The sequence below is a fragment of the Sphaeramia orbicularis genome, chromosome 11 (assembly GCF_902148855.1).
Source record: "Sphaeramia orbicularis chromosome 11, fSphaOr1.1, whole genome shotgun sequence".
Lineage (NCBI taxonomy): Eukaryota > Metazoa > Chordata > Actinopteri > Kurtiformes > Apogonidae > Sphaeramia > Sphaeramia orbicularis.
In genome coordinates, this window is record NC_043967.1 from 54,734,861 (window position 1) to 54,752,265 (window position 17,405).

The 17,405-nt window shown below is 40.1% G+C and overlaps 4 gene segments (V, D, J or C); 2 read left to right on the plus strand and 2 right to left on the minus strand.

Annotated features, from left to right (window-relative positions):
* Positions 1-5,286: 5,286 nt before the first annotated feature.
* The window catches only part of LOC115427908 (Ig kappa chain V-IV region S107B-like), a 65,631-nt gene continuing 53,512 nt past the window's right edge, over positions 5,287-17,405 (minus strand). Inside the window, 2 exon segments of the V gene segment in view lie at positions 5,287-5,790; positions 6,590-6,627. Of these exon segments, the coding sequence occupies positions 5,462-5,790; positions 6,590-6,627 (367 nt within the window).
* LOC115427918 (Ig kappa chain V region 3381-like) lies at positions 7,152-7,739 on the plus strand. The segment is given in 2 exon segments: positions 7,152-7,203; positions 7,311-7,739. Coding segments are annotated over 2 exon segments (375 nt in total).
* LOC115427913 (Ig kappa chain V-III region MOPC 63-like) overlaps positions 13,727-17,405 on the plus strand; it is a 44,896-nt gene continuing 41,217 nt past the window's right edge. The window contains 2 exon segments of the V gene segment in view: positions 13,727-13,778; positions 13,886-14,208. Of these exon segments, the coding sequence occupies positions 13,727-13,778; positions 13,886-14,208 (375 nt within the window).
* LOC115427920 (Ig kappa-b4 chain C region-like) lies at positions 15,256-17,113 on the minus strand. The segment is given in 2 exon segments: positions 15,256-15,756; positions 16,998-17,113. A coding segment is annotated over 1 exon segment (255 nt).

The window sequence follows — 17,405 nt, forward strand, 5'->3', positions numbered from 1 at the left end:
GATGTCCCTCATGTTCCTGCTGGCCACCCTGGGGCTCCTTGTTCAGGGTGAGACTCTCTTGTGCTTCAGGATGCCACCAGCTTCACCACAATGATGTTCTGCTGGGATGGACAAACACTGGAAACGTCCACCTTCTTCCATCTGTCCTCTGTCTTCAACAAATGACACTCTTCTGTTTCATGTTCAGCATCTTTACACAAATGGATGTGTGTGTGAAACTGCTTTTGTCTTTGTGTTTTTCAGGTTCATCAGGAGATATTATCCTGACTCAGACTCCCAAAGCTCAGTCTGTTGTTCCAGGAAACACTGTTTCCATCAGATGTACAACCAGTACAAGCGTTGGTACATATCTTCACTGGTACCTTCAACAAGAAGCAGAATCTCCAAAGCTTCTTATTTATTCCTCTACTAGTCGTCAGTCTGGTATTTCCAGTCGTTTCAGTGGAAGTGGATCTGGAACTGATTTCACTCTGACCATCACTGATGTTCAGGCTGAAGATGCAGGAGTTTATTACTGTCAGCAGGGTTACAGCTCGTTTCACACAGTGAAAAACCGTCGTATAAAAACCTCCTTCAGACTGAACAGAAACTGAACAGACTGATACAGTTCAATGAACACAATGTATGAACAAGCACTAATTCACACAATAGTTCACATGATAAAATACTGTTGAAACATCTGCACAGTTTTGATACTCTGACATTTTCCGTCCCCAAACACAGAATTAGACGACTGTGTTCATAAATGAGTCCACTTGGACACTTCAATGTAACATGTGTGTATACAGAACATGTGTAACTGGATGTCCGAAAACTAGAATGGATCTAGTCCATCAGAAGATCTAGGGCTATTCAGGAGGCGGTAATCACACAAGTAGTTGGTTTTGGTGATTTTGAAGATGTAGTTAAAAAAAAAAAAAAAAAGAAGAAGTTGTATACAGGTACACAGCTCAGAAGTGTTCATTGAAAAAACAAATAAAATAAACACCAAATACATAAAGTACAAATAAAAACATTCCATTCAATACTTATGTTTCCTTAAACACATTCTTTTGAGTCCTATTTGTTTCCTATTTATTTCTAGTTTAGGTCTCAAATTAATTCTTATTTTCCTCTACTTTGGTGTTCATTTAAAGAAAATAAAATAATTACTTTTAACTTCCTACTTCTAGAAAGCTAATAGAATATATAACTTGAGTTAAATCTAAGTTTTCTAATAAAACTCAGTTCAGAAACAACTCAAAGTTCACATATACTCCACATCAACATGTGAATGAAACAATATTTCTAATTTAAACATGAAATACAAACAGTTCACACACTTTATATATATGCTTTTCAAACTCTACTCAAATATTCAGTTTGTTAGCTCACAGTCTGGATCCCAGTCTTTGAAAACAGTTGTGTTCCTTATCCAAGAAAGTGAAAACAGAAGTGTACTTATCCGTAAAGAGTAGGAGCCAGAAAAGTGTCCCTTCCTCCTCCAGTCAGCTGATCCTCTGTGTAGATCTCATCACTGTTCGGGTGGCGCCATCTTGTCTTGGTCGTAGCATGTGTTGGAGGCATCCAACAAAACACTGAGTTGGATGAAATAAGCTGGTGTAGCAGGTACCGAAGTGGGAAAGAGGAGTGTCCAACAAAACTCTATGGGTAAAAGTCTCTGATAAGTGACAGAGCTTGAATCTAAATCAGTCTTTTAATCAGACTAGATCTCTCCGGCTAGCACTCTTGTCACAAACACAGAAAGTGTCCGGAGTTGAAACACAAACTGATCTACTCACTCAAATACAACTGGACTGTAAATGGAACACTGACAATCTGTCCACTTCTATCAAGTCATTCAAGAATCTCCGTCTTCAACATTGTTTTTGTCTTTTTTTCACGGCTGAATGTGTTTTTTTTCCCTCCGTCCCGTTCTTCTTCTACTGTTGAATTTCTAGTCAGTTCCTCTTCCTCTTTCATACCCTCTACAGCCTGTAGAGGGAGCTCCAACACAAATTACACTCATTTCTAATCCAAACAGCTATGCAGGTCTTTTTCTGTAACTGAAATGAGTATTCTTTTGCATATTTCTGTTTCTTTTAAGTGGATTACTGAATGTGTTTAATTAAGTGTGAAAATAAAATATCTGTCTATAAACTAAATGTGTTAGAGTTTATTAACCCTTTCATGCATAGTGGTCACTGCAGTGGACAGTTATTTTACAGATGTTCCCTCACATATTCATGGATTTTGTGGTTTTAGTTTCATATCAGCCAACACATTGGACACTCATGCATCATCTCATAAACTGTAATTCATACCATTACTGGAACTTTGCTGTTCTTCATATACCTGATCTGCACTAACATGTTTGAGTGTAAATAAATTGCTAGTTGTTTTTAGACTGTGATTAACAGTTTTCTTAATCAAAAAGTTTATTTTTCTGCATATTATCTCCATGAAGGAGTAATAACTAGTATCAGAGTATGCTAAAATGTGAGAAAACATCAGATTAGCTGCATTAAAAAATTATTCTGTAGTTTTCACACAGTATACCACTTTCTGATATTACATTTTAAATACATGTTTCTTTGCTTCAAAAATTAAACACATGGTGTCCAGCTGAGTGGGCATTTTTGTACCTCCATTAAAAAAAGGTTCATTAAAAAAATTTCTATCACATTGTTTTTTTCATGCCTAAAGAGTAAGAAATAATTCATACATCAAAGGGTTAATGTCTATATTATTTGAAGACTTTCAGAAGTGTTTTTAAGCATTACTCTGTAACCCTTGGTTCCATAAAGGTTAAACATGTTCTTTTCACTTCAGCCCAGGCTCAGTGAACAGGATGTTGTATTTGTACAGACTATGAAGCCCTTTGAGGTCACTTTGCAGCGCAGATAAACACTTTCTTCACCCGGTTCAATGGCCACAGCACACCAACCACGTGGACCTGTGGACCTCCTAGTCCCCCCTCCACACCCTTGGTGTTGATGAACAGTGTGTGAATCCACCATAATCCCAATCCCCCAAAAGGACTACTGTGAAGGACCTGAAGGACTACAGACCAGTGGACCTAACATCTGTAACATGAGTATGTCAGTGTGGTTTTCTTGGTTTTGCTTTATTTGTATTCATTTATTGAACTACAGGCTGTTTTAAATTGATGATAGACGAACATTTCTAATAACTGAGACCTGTCTCTGGTATTTTCCATTTTTATCAATTCTCTGATGTACAAGGTTAGCACTGACCATGCTCTTCTCTGTTATATTGTTGTGATTGAGATGGCGCAATTGGGCTGTTAAATGGGGAAAAAAGCCCATGAAGGAAACAAATGACAATAGATAAAATGACCACGTGAAACAGTGAAAGAAATGCTAAATGAGAACAACAACTTTATCACCATGTTTGATTGAAAGCGCGCAACGGCACAATTTAGTTTTCAGAGGGCGTTTGTTTTATTTGACAAAAAAAAAATATAGAAACATAGTTTTTCCTCCTCACTGAGCTATTCCTGAGTTCAGTAACATTCTGTGGGCTGGATAGAAAGCTCTGGGGGCTGGATGTGGCCCACGGGCTGTTAGTGGAGAATCACTGATGTAGAGTAATCAGATTACCTGTTGGAGTGAGTCCTGATTTCCATACAGTGACTTTGCATCAGCAGCACCATGCTCCAGTGCTCTGGGAGAGTTTATAGTCCTGACACTGGAACTGTGGATGACTGACAGCTGTCCTTCATCACAACACAACACACACAAATGGTCCTCATCCAAAGCATGACTTTGGTCTCCGTCCTCATCTGGACTCTCCTCTGCTGCTGCTTCACAGGTAAAGTCCAGAGAATCCAACTCCTCTCCTCTATGAACATCCGTCCCTCTGAGATGAAGAAGACAAAACCATGACGCTGCTTTATGTTTGTGTCTCTGTATCCTCAGAGTCCAGAGGCCAGGTCACAGTGACTCAGCCTGGAGCAGTGAGCTCTGATCTGGGAGCCTCCACCACCATCACATGTACCACCAGTCAGAATGTTTATGCTTGGAGCAATGGCCAGGGTCTACACTGGTACCAACAGAGAGATGGAGAAACTCCTAAACTTCTCATTTATCTTACCACCACTCGGCAATCAGGGATTTCCAGTCGTTTTTCAGGCAGTGGATCAAACTCTGGTTTCACTCTGACCATCAGTGATGTTCAGGCTGAAGATGCAGCAGTTTATTACTGTCAGAGTGTTCACTATATCAACAGCCTGTGGGTGTTCACACAGTGAAAAACCGTCGTACAAAAACCTCCTTCACCTGCAGAGGAACTGATCTGATCCACAGCTGCACTGAAACTAAAACACTAGATGGTAACAACATGATCCAATCCATAACTGGGATAAATCCACTATTTAACACTTTATTATCATTGTTTAGGACAGAGTTATAAAACATTAGCTGAGCATCAAAAACCATTTAATAGTTATTCAATCCTTCCATGATGACTGAATTTGATTTCTTTCTTTGTTTTCTTTTTATTTGTCTTTATGTTCAAGCTCTTTCACAAAAATAATAAATATTTTAGGGGTTTTAAACATGAAAATTACATCACTTTATGCTGGTTATATTCTGTTACCATTTGTGTTTGTGAGCTTCGTTTTAAAACTGTGCATAATATCAGTACTAAACTTCACAGACTAATTGTGTGTGCTGGGTCACACATTTTTTGTTTGGACGTGTGATTGTAGGTTCAATCATGTGGGAGTGGTCGCAATTCAGAAAGTGCCCAGTTCATTCCAGATTAACTAATTTGGCCAGTTTTTTTTTTTTTTGTTTTTTTTTTTTTAATCGGTGCATTGGACGATTAACAAAAGTCAAACCACATCTTGGCACATCAGGTTACACATTTTTGCCTTTTTATGTGTGGATCTCTTCCTGAAGCTCTGGCCACATTTTTTTTCTTCAAAGTTTCACAATATACTTGGTCAGTAATAAAAATATGACAAATAGTAGAACTGTACCTTGCATTGCATTAAAGCGCACAGGTAAGTGTTAATGACACACATGATGTTGACTACTGAAATATTTAACTTAATGATGATTAGAATTCTTAATTTTTTTTTTTTTTTTAATAAAATCTGCAATGACCACGATGGAATACTTAACAAAGAGGAATCATTATGTAACTGGAACAAATCCTATTAGATTATCCAGCAGTAACAGAAGAAATATCTATGAACTGTATTTAATTTGACCCTTCATTGGACAAAATCAGCAAAAAGTGAATAAAACATGATGTAACAATGAACACAAAAACAGCAGGTTTGATGTACAGACGTTTATTTGTGGTCAAACACTGAAACAATATTGCAGCAGTGAGAGAAGCCTGAAAATGTTTGCTGTTCAAAGTGTTGAAATGACACAAAGCCAGAGAGTTGGAGAGACAGAGTGAGCTGATGAGCAGAGTCAGAGCAGTAGGTGATCCCCAGTGAGTGGGCTCAGTACTGGGAACACTGGTGTGTCCTCAGTGTGTGTGAGAGTGCAGACTGGGAGCCCTGGGTGGCCTCACAGGTCACAGAGCCCACCTTCCTCCACTGGTCTGCAGGGAGCCTCAGGGTGCTGCTCCAGCTGTAGTGGCCGTCCTTCTGCAGCACCGCGGGGCTCCTGCTCTCCTCCCAGCTGCTGCTGCTGCCGCCGTTCACCTTCCAGGACAGACTCCAGTCTGAGGGGAAGCCCTTGTTGGCCAGGCACATGAGCGTGGCCTTCCCCTGCTGCAGCTCCTCTCTGGAGGGGGGCAGCACCGTCAGGGTGGGCTCCACTCGACCCACTGCAGAGACAAAGATGGACGTCAAACCAGATTTCACACAAACTATCGCTCTGTGTTTCGTTTCCCCCTCGGAGCAATGTAACCATGGCAACGGTCAAGCATCACCGCTGAACCGTGATAACAGACAGGTTTCAGAACCAAAGATACAAAGATGAAAATAGTCACTCAAACTCAACATCACATCATTAACATGAAATACTGATGTTTGTACTTTATATTTAACAGGTTTTACATTTTTTAACAAACAGATAATAAAACAAAAAGCAAAGACATACAAAACAAGAGACATCAACTAGCACAGACAGGGTAGTATCAAAAATTAAAGTACAACAATAAAAATACTGATGTTTGATGAATATAAATATTAATCGCTGCAAAACAGTTTAATAATCAAACAGTTGTAGAAGTTTGTAAATCAGACCCATTAATGCAACATGTAGATGAAATCAGTATTAACATCAGAGGATTTTCACTCCTCATACTCAGTTTGTGGAACAGGTTGTGTTACTGATAGAGAACATTTGTTCACTGAATAAAAATACTCTGAGAAACATTACATTTCACAGGTTCAGTCATTAAAATAAGTAACATGTACAGACTAAATGTTGAGGTTAAATGTTGATTGTATCTGATAAAGAATGAACATCAGTCTGTGAGGAGACACTGAACCTTCAAATACCTGAAATATGAACAAACTACAAACATCTGAAACAGATTTACCCACCATGTGGAATTACAACAAGAAACTGAAATAGAAACAGTAATAAAACAGATGATTTAGTGAATTAAATGTACTTACAGTTAACATTCAGTCTGGTTCCTCCACCGAACGTGTACCACAGTGATACAAAGTGGTTGAGTCGTCGTACAAAAACCTCTGAGTGTAAAGACACGGCTCTGTGACTCTGAAAACAACAAACTCAACAAAGTCAGTGTGAATGTGTAAAACACAGCAGCATCAGGACAAAATGAATCACAACACAAACACAACAATCAATACAAATATAGATTTAGTTCCACATTTATTCCATTTGTAAAAGTATGTGAAATTAAGTGTGAATTGAACTGTGCAGATGAAAAAAGAACGAAAACAGACATTTACACAAGAAACATTCCGAGACAAAAAACACTAATCTGATCCCTGACACATTCCTAATCAATCCAGTGTAAATGTATTGATCCATGTAGAGTAATCAGATTACCTGTTGGAGTGAGTCCTGATTTCCATACAGTGACTTTGCATCAGCAGCACCATGCTCCAGTGCTCTGGGAGAGTTTATAGTCCTGACACTGGAACTGTGGATGACTGACAGCTGTCCTTCATCACAACACAACACACAGAAATCCTCCTCATCACAACCATGCCTTTGGTCTCCGTCCTCATCTGGACTCTCCTCTGCTGCTGCTTCACAGGTAAAGTCCAGAGAATCCAACTCCTCTCCTCTATGAACATCCGTCCCTCTGAGATGAAGAAGACAAAACCATGACGCTGCTTTATGTTTGTGTCTCTGTATCCTCAGAGTCCAGAGGCCAGGTCACAGTGACTCAGCCTGGAGCAGTGAGCTCTGATCTGGGAGCCTCCACCACCATCACATGTACCACCAGTCAGAATGTTTATGCCTCTGACAATTTAGCCTGGTACCAACAGAGAGATGGAGAAACTCCTAAGGTTCTCGTTAAATATGCCACCACTCGACAATCAGGGATTTCCAGTCGTTTTTCAGGCAGTGGATCAAACTCTCATTTCACTCTGACCATCAGTGATGTTCAGGCTGAAGATGCAGCAGTTTATTACTGTCAGAGTTATCACTATATCAACAGTCAGGAAGTGTTCACACAGTGAAAAACAGTCGTACAAAAACCTCCTTCAGACTGAACAGAAACTGAACTGATTCAGTTCAATGAACACAGTGTATGAACAAGCACTAATACACACAATAGTTCAAATGATAAAATACTGTTGAAACATCTGCACAGTTTTGACATTTTCTTTCCCGTAACGCAGAATTATATGACTGTTCATAAATGATAAATATCACTTCATCCTTTATCGTTCACTCATAGAAATACTCTGAATTTCAATATTTCAACATTAGTGTGTTATTGGAGGAAATAAGACTATTACTTTAGTGAAATTTATTTTTTGTTATGTAGAAAATCAAGATAAATGAAGTTACCATATTTAGTTTTTTACTCAAGTCACAAAAAAAAAAAACAAAAAAAACAAAAAAAAACCAAGAATTATTAGAAAAAGTACAAGAAAAACACATGTAAGGTTCTAGGAACATGTATTTTCTGCTATTAGACAAGCATGTGTGATGATCCAGACCCCTGTCCACATCCACATGATCCCTTTGAACATCAACCTTACATTAGTACCATTACTTCATCAGTTCTTACTTTAGTACCAGTGGCGGCTGCTCGTCTTTCATCAGACAGGGGAAGCTCATTGTCAGCTTACGTCCAAAAAAAAAAAAAAAAAAAAAAAAAAAGGTCAAGTTACTTAAACATAAATTCGGCCCTCCATTCCTTTTGAGGAAAACAGTCATATCGTACCAAGTAAACAAGAAAACGTTGAAATTATGTTAAATTGAAACAAGGAAGTACAGTGAGTGTGTTTTATTTACAGTGCAAGAAATGAACAAGTTATTCCTTAGTGGTTTCTCTCTTGATTTCACAGCAGTGAAACGGACTGAGTACAAAGCCTGAACCCAAATGCAAGACCTGCAAACAGATGAAAAGTTGAGTGTTTATTAAACACAATCACAGGGGAAAAAACACAACACAGAATAATTAACATGTCTGTGAAGGCGTGGGTTTCTGGACTCGACGTCCGGGCTGTGAGCGGGGTCAGCGGGCGGTCAGCGCAGCCGAGCCGGAGTAATCCCGACAGCAACCCGACTGGGGCAAAACAGAGGGATGTCAAAAAACAGGCCAGGTCATACACAGGAGAGCAAAACAGAAGGCAACGGGACATGAGGGGCAGGCTTACTCACAGTCAAAATCCAGGCGAGGGTCAAAACACCCAGGTAATCGTTGGAGGCTGAGGTAACCAGGGGAAAAGGCAAAATCAGAAGTCAGATGAATGAACCAGGTCACAAACAGACGAGCAGGCAGAACAGGAACAGATAGAATCGCTGGTCGGTAGACAAAACAGGTCACAATGGGCGGGCAGACAGACTGACAGGATCCAAAAACACTGGTGAGTAAGCACATGAGTGTAGCAAAGAAACTGGCAGAGACAGAGGGGAAGACACAGGGTTTAAATACACAAGAGGGCAGGAAGACAATCAGACACAGGTGGAACACATCAGGGTGGAGTCAGGTAATCAGGAGCAGGTGAAACAATCAAGGAAGGGAAGTAAAGACACCAGACATGACACATGAGGGAAACTGAACAAAATAAAACAGGAAATGACAGACAACATAAAAGACAGACAAGACAGACACAGTCTGGGAGTCGACATGACAAGCAGAATGTGTGACGGTGTTAAACTGAACTGTGTCAGTGAAGGAGGAGATCTCAAACTATCTGTCAATCAAACGGGATTGAGCCTTACGACTGATCCTCCAATCAGCATGTGAAATCCTGGCGTCCAGCCCAGCCGAGCTCCGCCCACAGCTCCATTCACCCCCAGAGACACCGGGCGTCCGGGGTCGGGACAACATCGTGGCATTTATCCAATTACTGTCCAGTTTTGAGGCAATGAAAAAAACTGTTCCACTCAGTCCCATTGAAGTGCATCGACACCAGGCGTCTACGAAACAAATGCACCGAGCAGAGACCGAATGAGAAAACAGAGACACGGGAATGTATGAGAAGTGAACAACACTGAGTCTGTTGATTTGTGATAAAGCTGATTCTGAACGAACTCGACTTTGAAATGAACGTGTTCTCACACAGTTGGAGTCAATAAAATGTTAACACAACCGAACAGATTTAACCATTTAATTTTCATAGTTTCAGGGAAAGCTGGGTTTCCCTTGCAGTCTATGAGAAATTGCCACTGATTAGTACCATTACTTCATCAGTCCTTACATTAGTACCATTACTTCATCAGTCCTTACATTAGTACCATTACTTCATCAGTCCTTACATTAGTACCATTACTTCATCAGTCCTTACATTAGTACCATTACTTCATCACTCCTTAAATTAGTACCACTACTTCATCAGTCTTTACATTAGTACCATTACTTCATCACTCCTTAAATTAGTACCATTACTTCATCAGTCCTTACATTAGTACCATTATTTCATCACTCCTTACATTAGTACCATTACTTCATCACTCCTTACATTAGTACCATTACTTCATCAGTCCTTACATTAGTACCATTACTTCATCAGTCCTTACATTAGTACCATTACTTCATCACTCCTTACATTAGTACCATTACTTCATCAGTCCTTACATTAGTACCATTACTTCATCAGTCCTTACATTAGTACCATTACTTCATCAGTCCTTACATTAGTACCATTACTTCATCACTCCTTAAATTAGTACCACTACTTCATCAGTCTTTACATTAGTACCATTACTTCATCACTCCTTAAATTAGTACCACTACTTCATCAGTCTTTACATTAGTACCATTACTTCATCACTCCTTACATTAGTACCATTACCTCATCACTCCTTACATTAGTACCATTACTTCATCACTCCTTACATTAGTACCATTACTTCATCACTCCTTAAATTAGTACCACTACTTCATCAGTCTTTACATTAGTACCATTACTTCATCAGTCCTTACTTTAGTACCAGTGGCAGCTGCTCGTCTTTCATCAGACAGGGGAAGCTCATTGTCAGCTTACATCCAAAAACAAAAGAGTCAAGTTACTTAAACATAAATTCGGCCCTCCATTCCTTTTGAGGAAAACGGTCATATCGTACCAAGTAAACAAGAAAACGTTGAAATTATGTTAAATTGAAACAAGGAAGTACAATAAGTGTGTTTTATTTACAGTGCAAGAAATGAACAAGTTATTCCGTAGTGGTTTCTCTCTTGATTTCACAGCAGTGAAACGGACTGAGTACAAAGCCTGAACCCAAATGCAAGACCAGCAAACAAATGAAAAGTTGAGAGTGTTTATTAAACACAATCACAGGGGAAAAAACACAACACAGAATAATTAACACGTCTGAAGGCGTGGGTTTCTGGACTCGACGTCCGGGCTGTGAGCGGGGTCAGCGGGCGGTCAGCGCAGCCGAGCCGGAGTAATCCCGACAGCAACCCGACTGGGGCAAAACAGAGGGATGTCAAAAAACAGGCCAGGTCATACACAGGAGAGCAAAACAGAAGGCAACGGGACATGAGGGGCAGGCTTACTCACAGTCAAAATCCAGGCGAGGGTCAAAACACCCAGGTAATCGTTGGAGGCTGAGGTAACCAGGGGAAAAGGCAAAATCAGAAGTCAGATGAATGAACCAGGTCACAAACAGACGAGCAGGCAGAACAGGAACAGACAGAATCGCTGGTCGGTAGACAAAACAGGTCACAATGGGCGGGCAGACAGACTGACAGGATCCAAAAACACTGGTGAGTAAGCACATGAGTGTAGCAAAGAAACTGGCAGAGACAGAGGGGAAGACACAGGGTTTAAATACACAAGAGGGCAGGAAGACAATCAGACACAGGTGGAACACATCAGGGCGGAGTCAGGTAATCAGGAGCAGGTGAAACAATCAAGGAAGGGAAGTAAAGACACCAGACATGACACATGAGGGAAACTGAACAAAATAAAACAGGAAATGACAGACAACATAAACGACAGACAAGACAGACACAGTCTGGGAGTCGACATGACAAGCAGAATGTGTGACGGTGTTAAACTGAACTGTGTCAGTGAAGGAGGAGATCTCAAACTATCTGTCAATCAAACGGGATTGAGCCTTTCGACTGATCCTCCAATCAGCATGTGAAATCCTGGCGTCCAGCCCAGCCGAGCTCCGCCCACAGCTCCATTCACCCCCAGAGACATCAGGCGTCCGGGGTCGGGACAACATCGTGGCATTTATCCAATTACTGTCCAGTTTTGAGGCAATGAAAAAAACTGTTCCACTCAGTCCCATTGAAGTGCATCGACACCAGGCGTCTACGGACAAATGCACTGAGCAGAGACCGAATGAGAAAACAGAGACACGGGAATGTATGAGAAGTGAACAACACTGAGTCTGTTGATTTGTGATAAAGCTGATTCTGAACGAACTCGACTTTGCAATGAACGTGTTCTCACACAATTGGAGTCAATAAAATGTTAACACAACCGAACAGATTTAACCATTTAATTTTCATAGTTTCAGGGAAAGCTGGGTTTCCCTTGCAGTCTATGAGAAATTGCCACTGATTAGTACCATTATTTCATCACTCCTTACATTAGTACCATTATTTCATCACTCCTTACATTAGTACCATTATTTCATCACTCCTTACATTAGTACCACTACTTCATCACTCCTTACATTAGTACCATTACTTCATCAGTCCTTACATTAGTACCATTACTTCATCAGTCCTTACATTAGTACCATTACTTCATCAGTCCTTACATTAGTACCATTACTTTATCACTCCTTACATTAGTACCACTACTTCATCACTCCTTACATTAGTACCATTACTTCATCAGTCCTTACATTAGTACCATTACTTCATCAGTCCTTACATTAGTACCATTACTTCATCAGTCCTTACATTAGTACCACTACTTCATCACTCCTTACATTAGTACCATTACTTCATCAGTCCTTACATTAGTACCATTACTTCATCAGTCCTTACATTAGTACCATTACTTCATTAGTCCTTACATTAGTACCATTACTTCATCAGTCCTTACATTAGTACCACTACTTCATCACTCCTTACATTAGTACCATTACTTCATGGTACCTAACAGAGCAGGTCCACTCACTGTTCATGCACAGGTGGACCTTCCAGACCCTGTAGACCACATTGGACCTCAGATTGTTGACTCACTGTCCTCACTGGAACTGTTGCTGTCACTGTCTTGTAATGCATGCTGAAATGACCAAAAATAGTCTTTTGCACGAGAAAGGGTTCAAGGTTATAGATGTTTTTCTTTACTGTTGCTGAACCTGACTGTTCTGCTCTGAGGGCTGTGGAATTTCCTTCCTGAGGCCAGTAGTGAGAACAGCCCATGATGGGGGTGGGAGGGGTCTGTGATGATGCTTGGAGCTCTGGTCAGACAGCGTTTCTCTGCACTGTCCTGGATGGGAGGAAACATAGTCCTGAGGATTTTTTCTGCGGTCCTCACCAGCCTCTGCAGGGACGTCCAATTAGAGGCACTGCAAGAAGCTTCCCAGACTGAGATGCAGCTGCTCAGGATGCTCTCTATAGTGCCCCTGTAGAAGGTGGTGAGAATGGGAGGGGGAGGTGTGTCCTCCTCATCCACTGCAGAAAGTGCATGTGCTGCTGAGCCCTCTGTACCAGGGCTGTGGTGTGCTGGGACCAGGTCAGAGAGTCCATTATCTGCCCCCCCAGGAACCTGGTGCTGCTGACCATCTCCACTACTGAGTTGTTAATGATGAGTGGTGTGTGTCTGGGCTGGTTCTGCCTGAAGGGGACCAGGATCTCCTTTGAGTTTGTTTCATTTGTCAAACAAATATAAAAACATAGTTTTTCCTCCTCACTGAGCTATTCCTGAGTTCAGTCATATTCTGTGGGCTGGATAGAAAGCTCTGGGGGCCGGATGTGGTCCACGGACTGTCAGTTAAGAATCACTGATGTAGAGTAATCAGATTACCTGTTGGAATGAGTCCTGATTTCCATACAGTGACTTTGCATCAGCAGCACCATGCTCCAGTGCTCTGGGAGAGTTTATAGTCCTGACACTGGAACTGTGGATGACTGACAGCTGTCCTTCATCACAACACAACACACACAAATGGTCCTCATCCAAAGCATGACTTTGGTCTCCGTCCTCATCTGGACTCTCCTCTGCTGCTGCTTCACAGGTAAAGTCCAGAGAATCCAACTCCTCTCCTCTATGAACATCCGTCCCTCTGAGATGAAGAAGACAAAACCATGACGCTGCTTTATGTTTGTGTCTCTGTATCCTCAGAGTCCAGAGGCCAGGTCACAGTGACTCAGCCTGGAGCAGTGAGCTCTGATCTGGGAGCCTCCACCACCATCACATGTACCACCAGTCAGAATGTTCGTGTTTGGAGCAACTACCATCTTTTAGCCTGGTACCAACAGAGAGATGGAGAAACTCCTAAACTTCTCATTTATCATGCCACCACTCGAGAATCGGGGATTTCCAGTCGTTTTTCAGGCAGTGGATCAAACTCTCGTTTCACTCTGACCATCAGTGATGTTCAGGCTGAAGATGCAGCAGTTTATTACTGTCAGAGTCGTCACGATATCAACAGTCAAGCTGTGTTCACACAGTGAAAAACCGTCGTACAAAAACCTCCTTCAGCTGCAGAGGAACTGATCTGATCCACAGCTGCACTGAAACTAAAACACTAGATGGTAACAACACTATCCAATCCATAACTGGGATAAATCCACTATTTAACACTTTATTATTATTGTTTTTACACAGTTTTAAATCATGAACTTAACATCAAAAAAATGCCACATTAATGATTCAGTCCTTTCATAATTATTAAACTTGCTTTGATTTTTACTTCTATTTGTTTTAATGTCCACATTTTTCTACACACAAAGTAAATATTTCCAGATTTATTGAAGATGAAAATTATACCACTTTATAGTGATAATAATTTCGTCTTTATTCAAGATTTATAAAATGATTAAAGTATTAATAATTTATCTTTGGTAAACATTATCTTTATTCTGACAAAAATATTAAACTCTTGAAGGACAAGTTTCCTATATTTCCATCAGTCTTTGTATATTTGAATGTGATTTCTTCGTTTTCATTTCTTTCTACTTGTCTGTATGATTGAGTTCAACACAAACATTAAATACTTCGTGTGTTATCAAAGATGAAAATTATGTTAAATAATGTAATTGCTGATCATATTCTGCTTTTATTCCAGAATCTTATAATGTGTTTAAAGGATTTCTTTTCTTTTTTTTTAATCTTCTGTATATTCTGAGAAAAAATACAGAAAGATGAATGTGTAAGAATTATTATTAATGATATATTCAATGTTGTGTGTTTAAACATTTACTTTTTATGATTATTTTTCTGTACAGCACTTTGGTCAACGGCAGTTGTTTTTAAGTGCTTTACAAATAAAATTGGATTGGATTAGAATTTTTTTTTTCAATGATTTTGCAGTGACCACAATGGAATACTTAACAAGGAATCATTATGTAATTGGAAAAAATCCTATTAGATTATGCAGCATTAACAGGAGGAGAAATAACTATGAACTGTATTTAATTTGACCCTTTATTGGACAAAATCAGATAAAAATGAATAAAACACGACATAATGATCAACATGAAAACAGCAGGTTTGATGTACAGACGTTTATTTGTGGTCAAACACTGAAACAATATTGCAGCAGTGAGAGAAGCCTGAAAATGTTTGCTGTTCAAAGTGTTGAAATGACACAAAGCCAGAGAGTTGGAGAGACAGAGTGAGCTGATGAGCAGAGTCAGAGCAGTAGGTGATCCCCAGTGAGTGGGCTCAGTACTGGGAACACTGGTGTGTCCTCAGTGTGTGTGAGAGTGCAGACTGGGAGCCCTGGGTGGCCTCACAGGTCACAGAGCCCACCTTCCTCCACTGGTCTGCAGGGAGCCTCAGGGTGCTGCTCCAGCTGTAGTGGCCGTCCTTCTGCAGCACCGCGGGGCTCCTGCTCTCCTCCCAGCTGCTGCTGCTGCCGCCGTTCACCTTCCAGGACAGACTCCAGTCTGAGGGGAAGCCCTTGTTGGCCAGGCACATGAGCGTGGCCTTCCCCTGCTGCAGCTCCTCTCTGGAGGGGGGCAGCACCGTCAGGGTGGGACGGACATTACCTAGGAGACACCAATCAGCTTAGAGGACAGGGACCACACAGCTGTCAATCACACATCACACACTTGGACACAGTGACTATGTGAGAGGGGATTTTCTCCTTGAAGGACTTGGTGTCAGATGGTTTTTCTGCTCCACCAGTCACTCACTCACACATGGTTTCACTTCCTGGAAACAAACTCAACTTGGAAATCAGCACAAACAGTCCTCATATGAGCGGAAATACAGCAAAGTGCACTGAAAGAACATGTTCAACCAAGTCTGTGCTGTGTTCTTTCAACTGTTGGACAAAGTCACTAATGAAATAATAATAATCATCTGTATTGTCATTAACATTCATTCAAACCTATTTATATTGAAACCAACATAAACACAACAGTGATTCAGTTCTTTTATCACTGACACAACCTGATGATAAACTGTTCAATATAAAACCAAATAACCTCTGAAAATTAATACAAGTTTAGTCTTGGACAAAATCTGAGCTGAGTTTGAAAAATCAATAATTTTTCTCTTTTGTTCATGAAAAAACATGACGATAAAAACAGATCAAACTCAAGGCGATAGGTAACGTCTGTATTAGAAACAAAGACAGACTGTATATGATGGAAAATGTCTAATATTCATGGTTCTGTTCAACGTTGTGAACATATTTACTGTCCAACAAAAACAGACGCATGACGGAGTTCAGAACAAACAGCAACATAAATAACTGACCACAATCACATCTTCATGTCGATTTCAGTTATCACTGTGCAAATCACTGTCAATGATTCCAACATAAACTACAAACTGTAACTGACACAATGAGAAGATACTGAGACATTTTTCAAATGTGCATCTGTTTGTAGATTTAGTTGAGTTTTTTAATGTCACTGATATGATAAACTAATATGTTTATGGTGGAACATGACAATGAACTGATGTAAAACTTGGACTAAAGTCTGAACTCTTCTCATTTACATCAGTTTAAACATCAGTGAGACACAGATATGGAAAGAAATGTTTAGTAAAACTACAAGTCCTCAAGTCTCAGCTTTAATCTAAACTATCAATTATGTTTCTGTCTTTACACCAACAACTACAGCCATGAGTCATTTCACATATTTCTAATTGTTACCAAACACCTACTGTTCACTAACATTTAAAGTTGATGTACAGTCATTAGAAAAAGGTGAAAATTCTATCTGTGAAAGTAAATATCGATGATAAATGATTTAAATTAGTTGAATTTTTCACTTACTTCCAACCTCCAGTCTGGTTCCTCCACCGAACGTCCACCACAGTGATACAAAGTGGTTGAGTCGTCGTACAAAAACCTCTGAGTGTAAAGACACGGCTCTGTGACTCTGAAAACAACAAACTCAACAAAGTCAGTGTGAATGTGTAAAACACAGCAGCATCAGGACAAAATGAATCACAACACAAACACAACAATCAATACAAATATAGATTTAGTTCCACATTTATTCCATTTCTATTTACACTCCTGATCAAAATTTTAAGACCACTTGAAAAATTGTGTGAATTTATATATTGCACTGTTGGATCTTAAGAAGGTTCTGAGTTGAGGTTTAAAATGCAAACAGAAGAGATGGGAGAGAGACAATAATAGAATTTGAGTCAGCAATTTATTGAAAAGAACAATCAA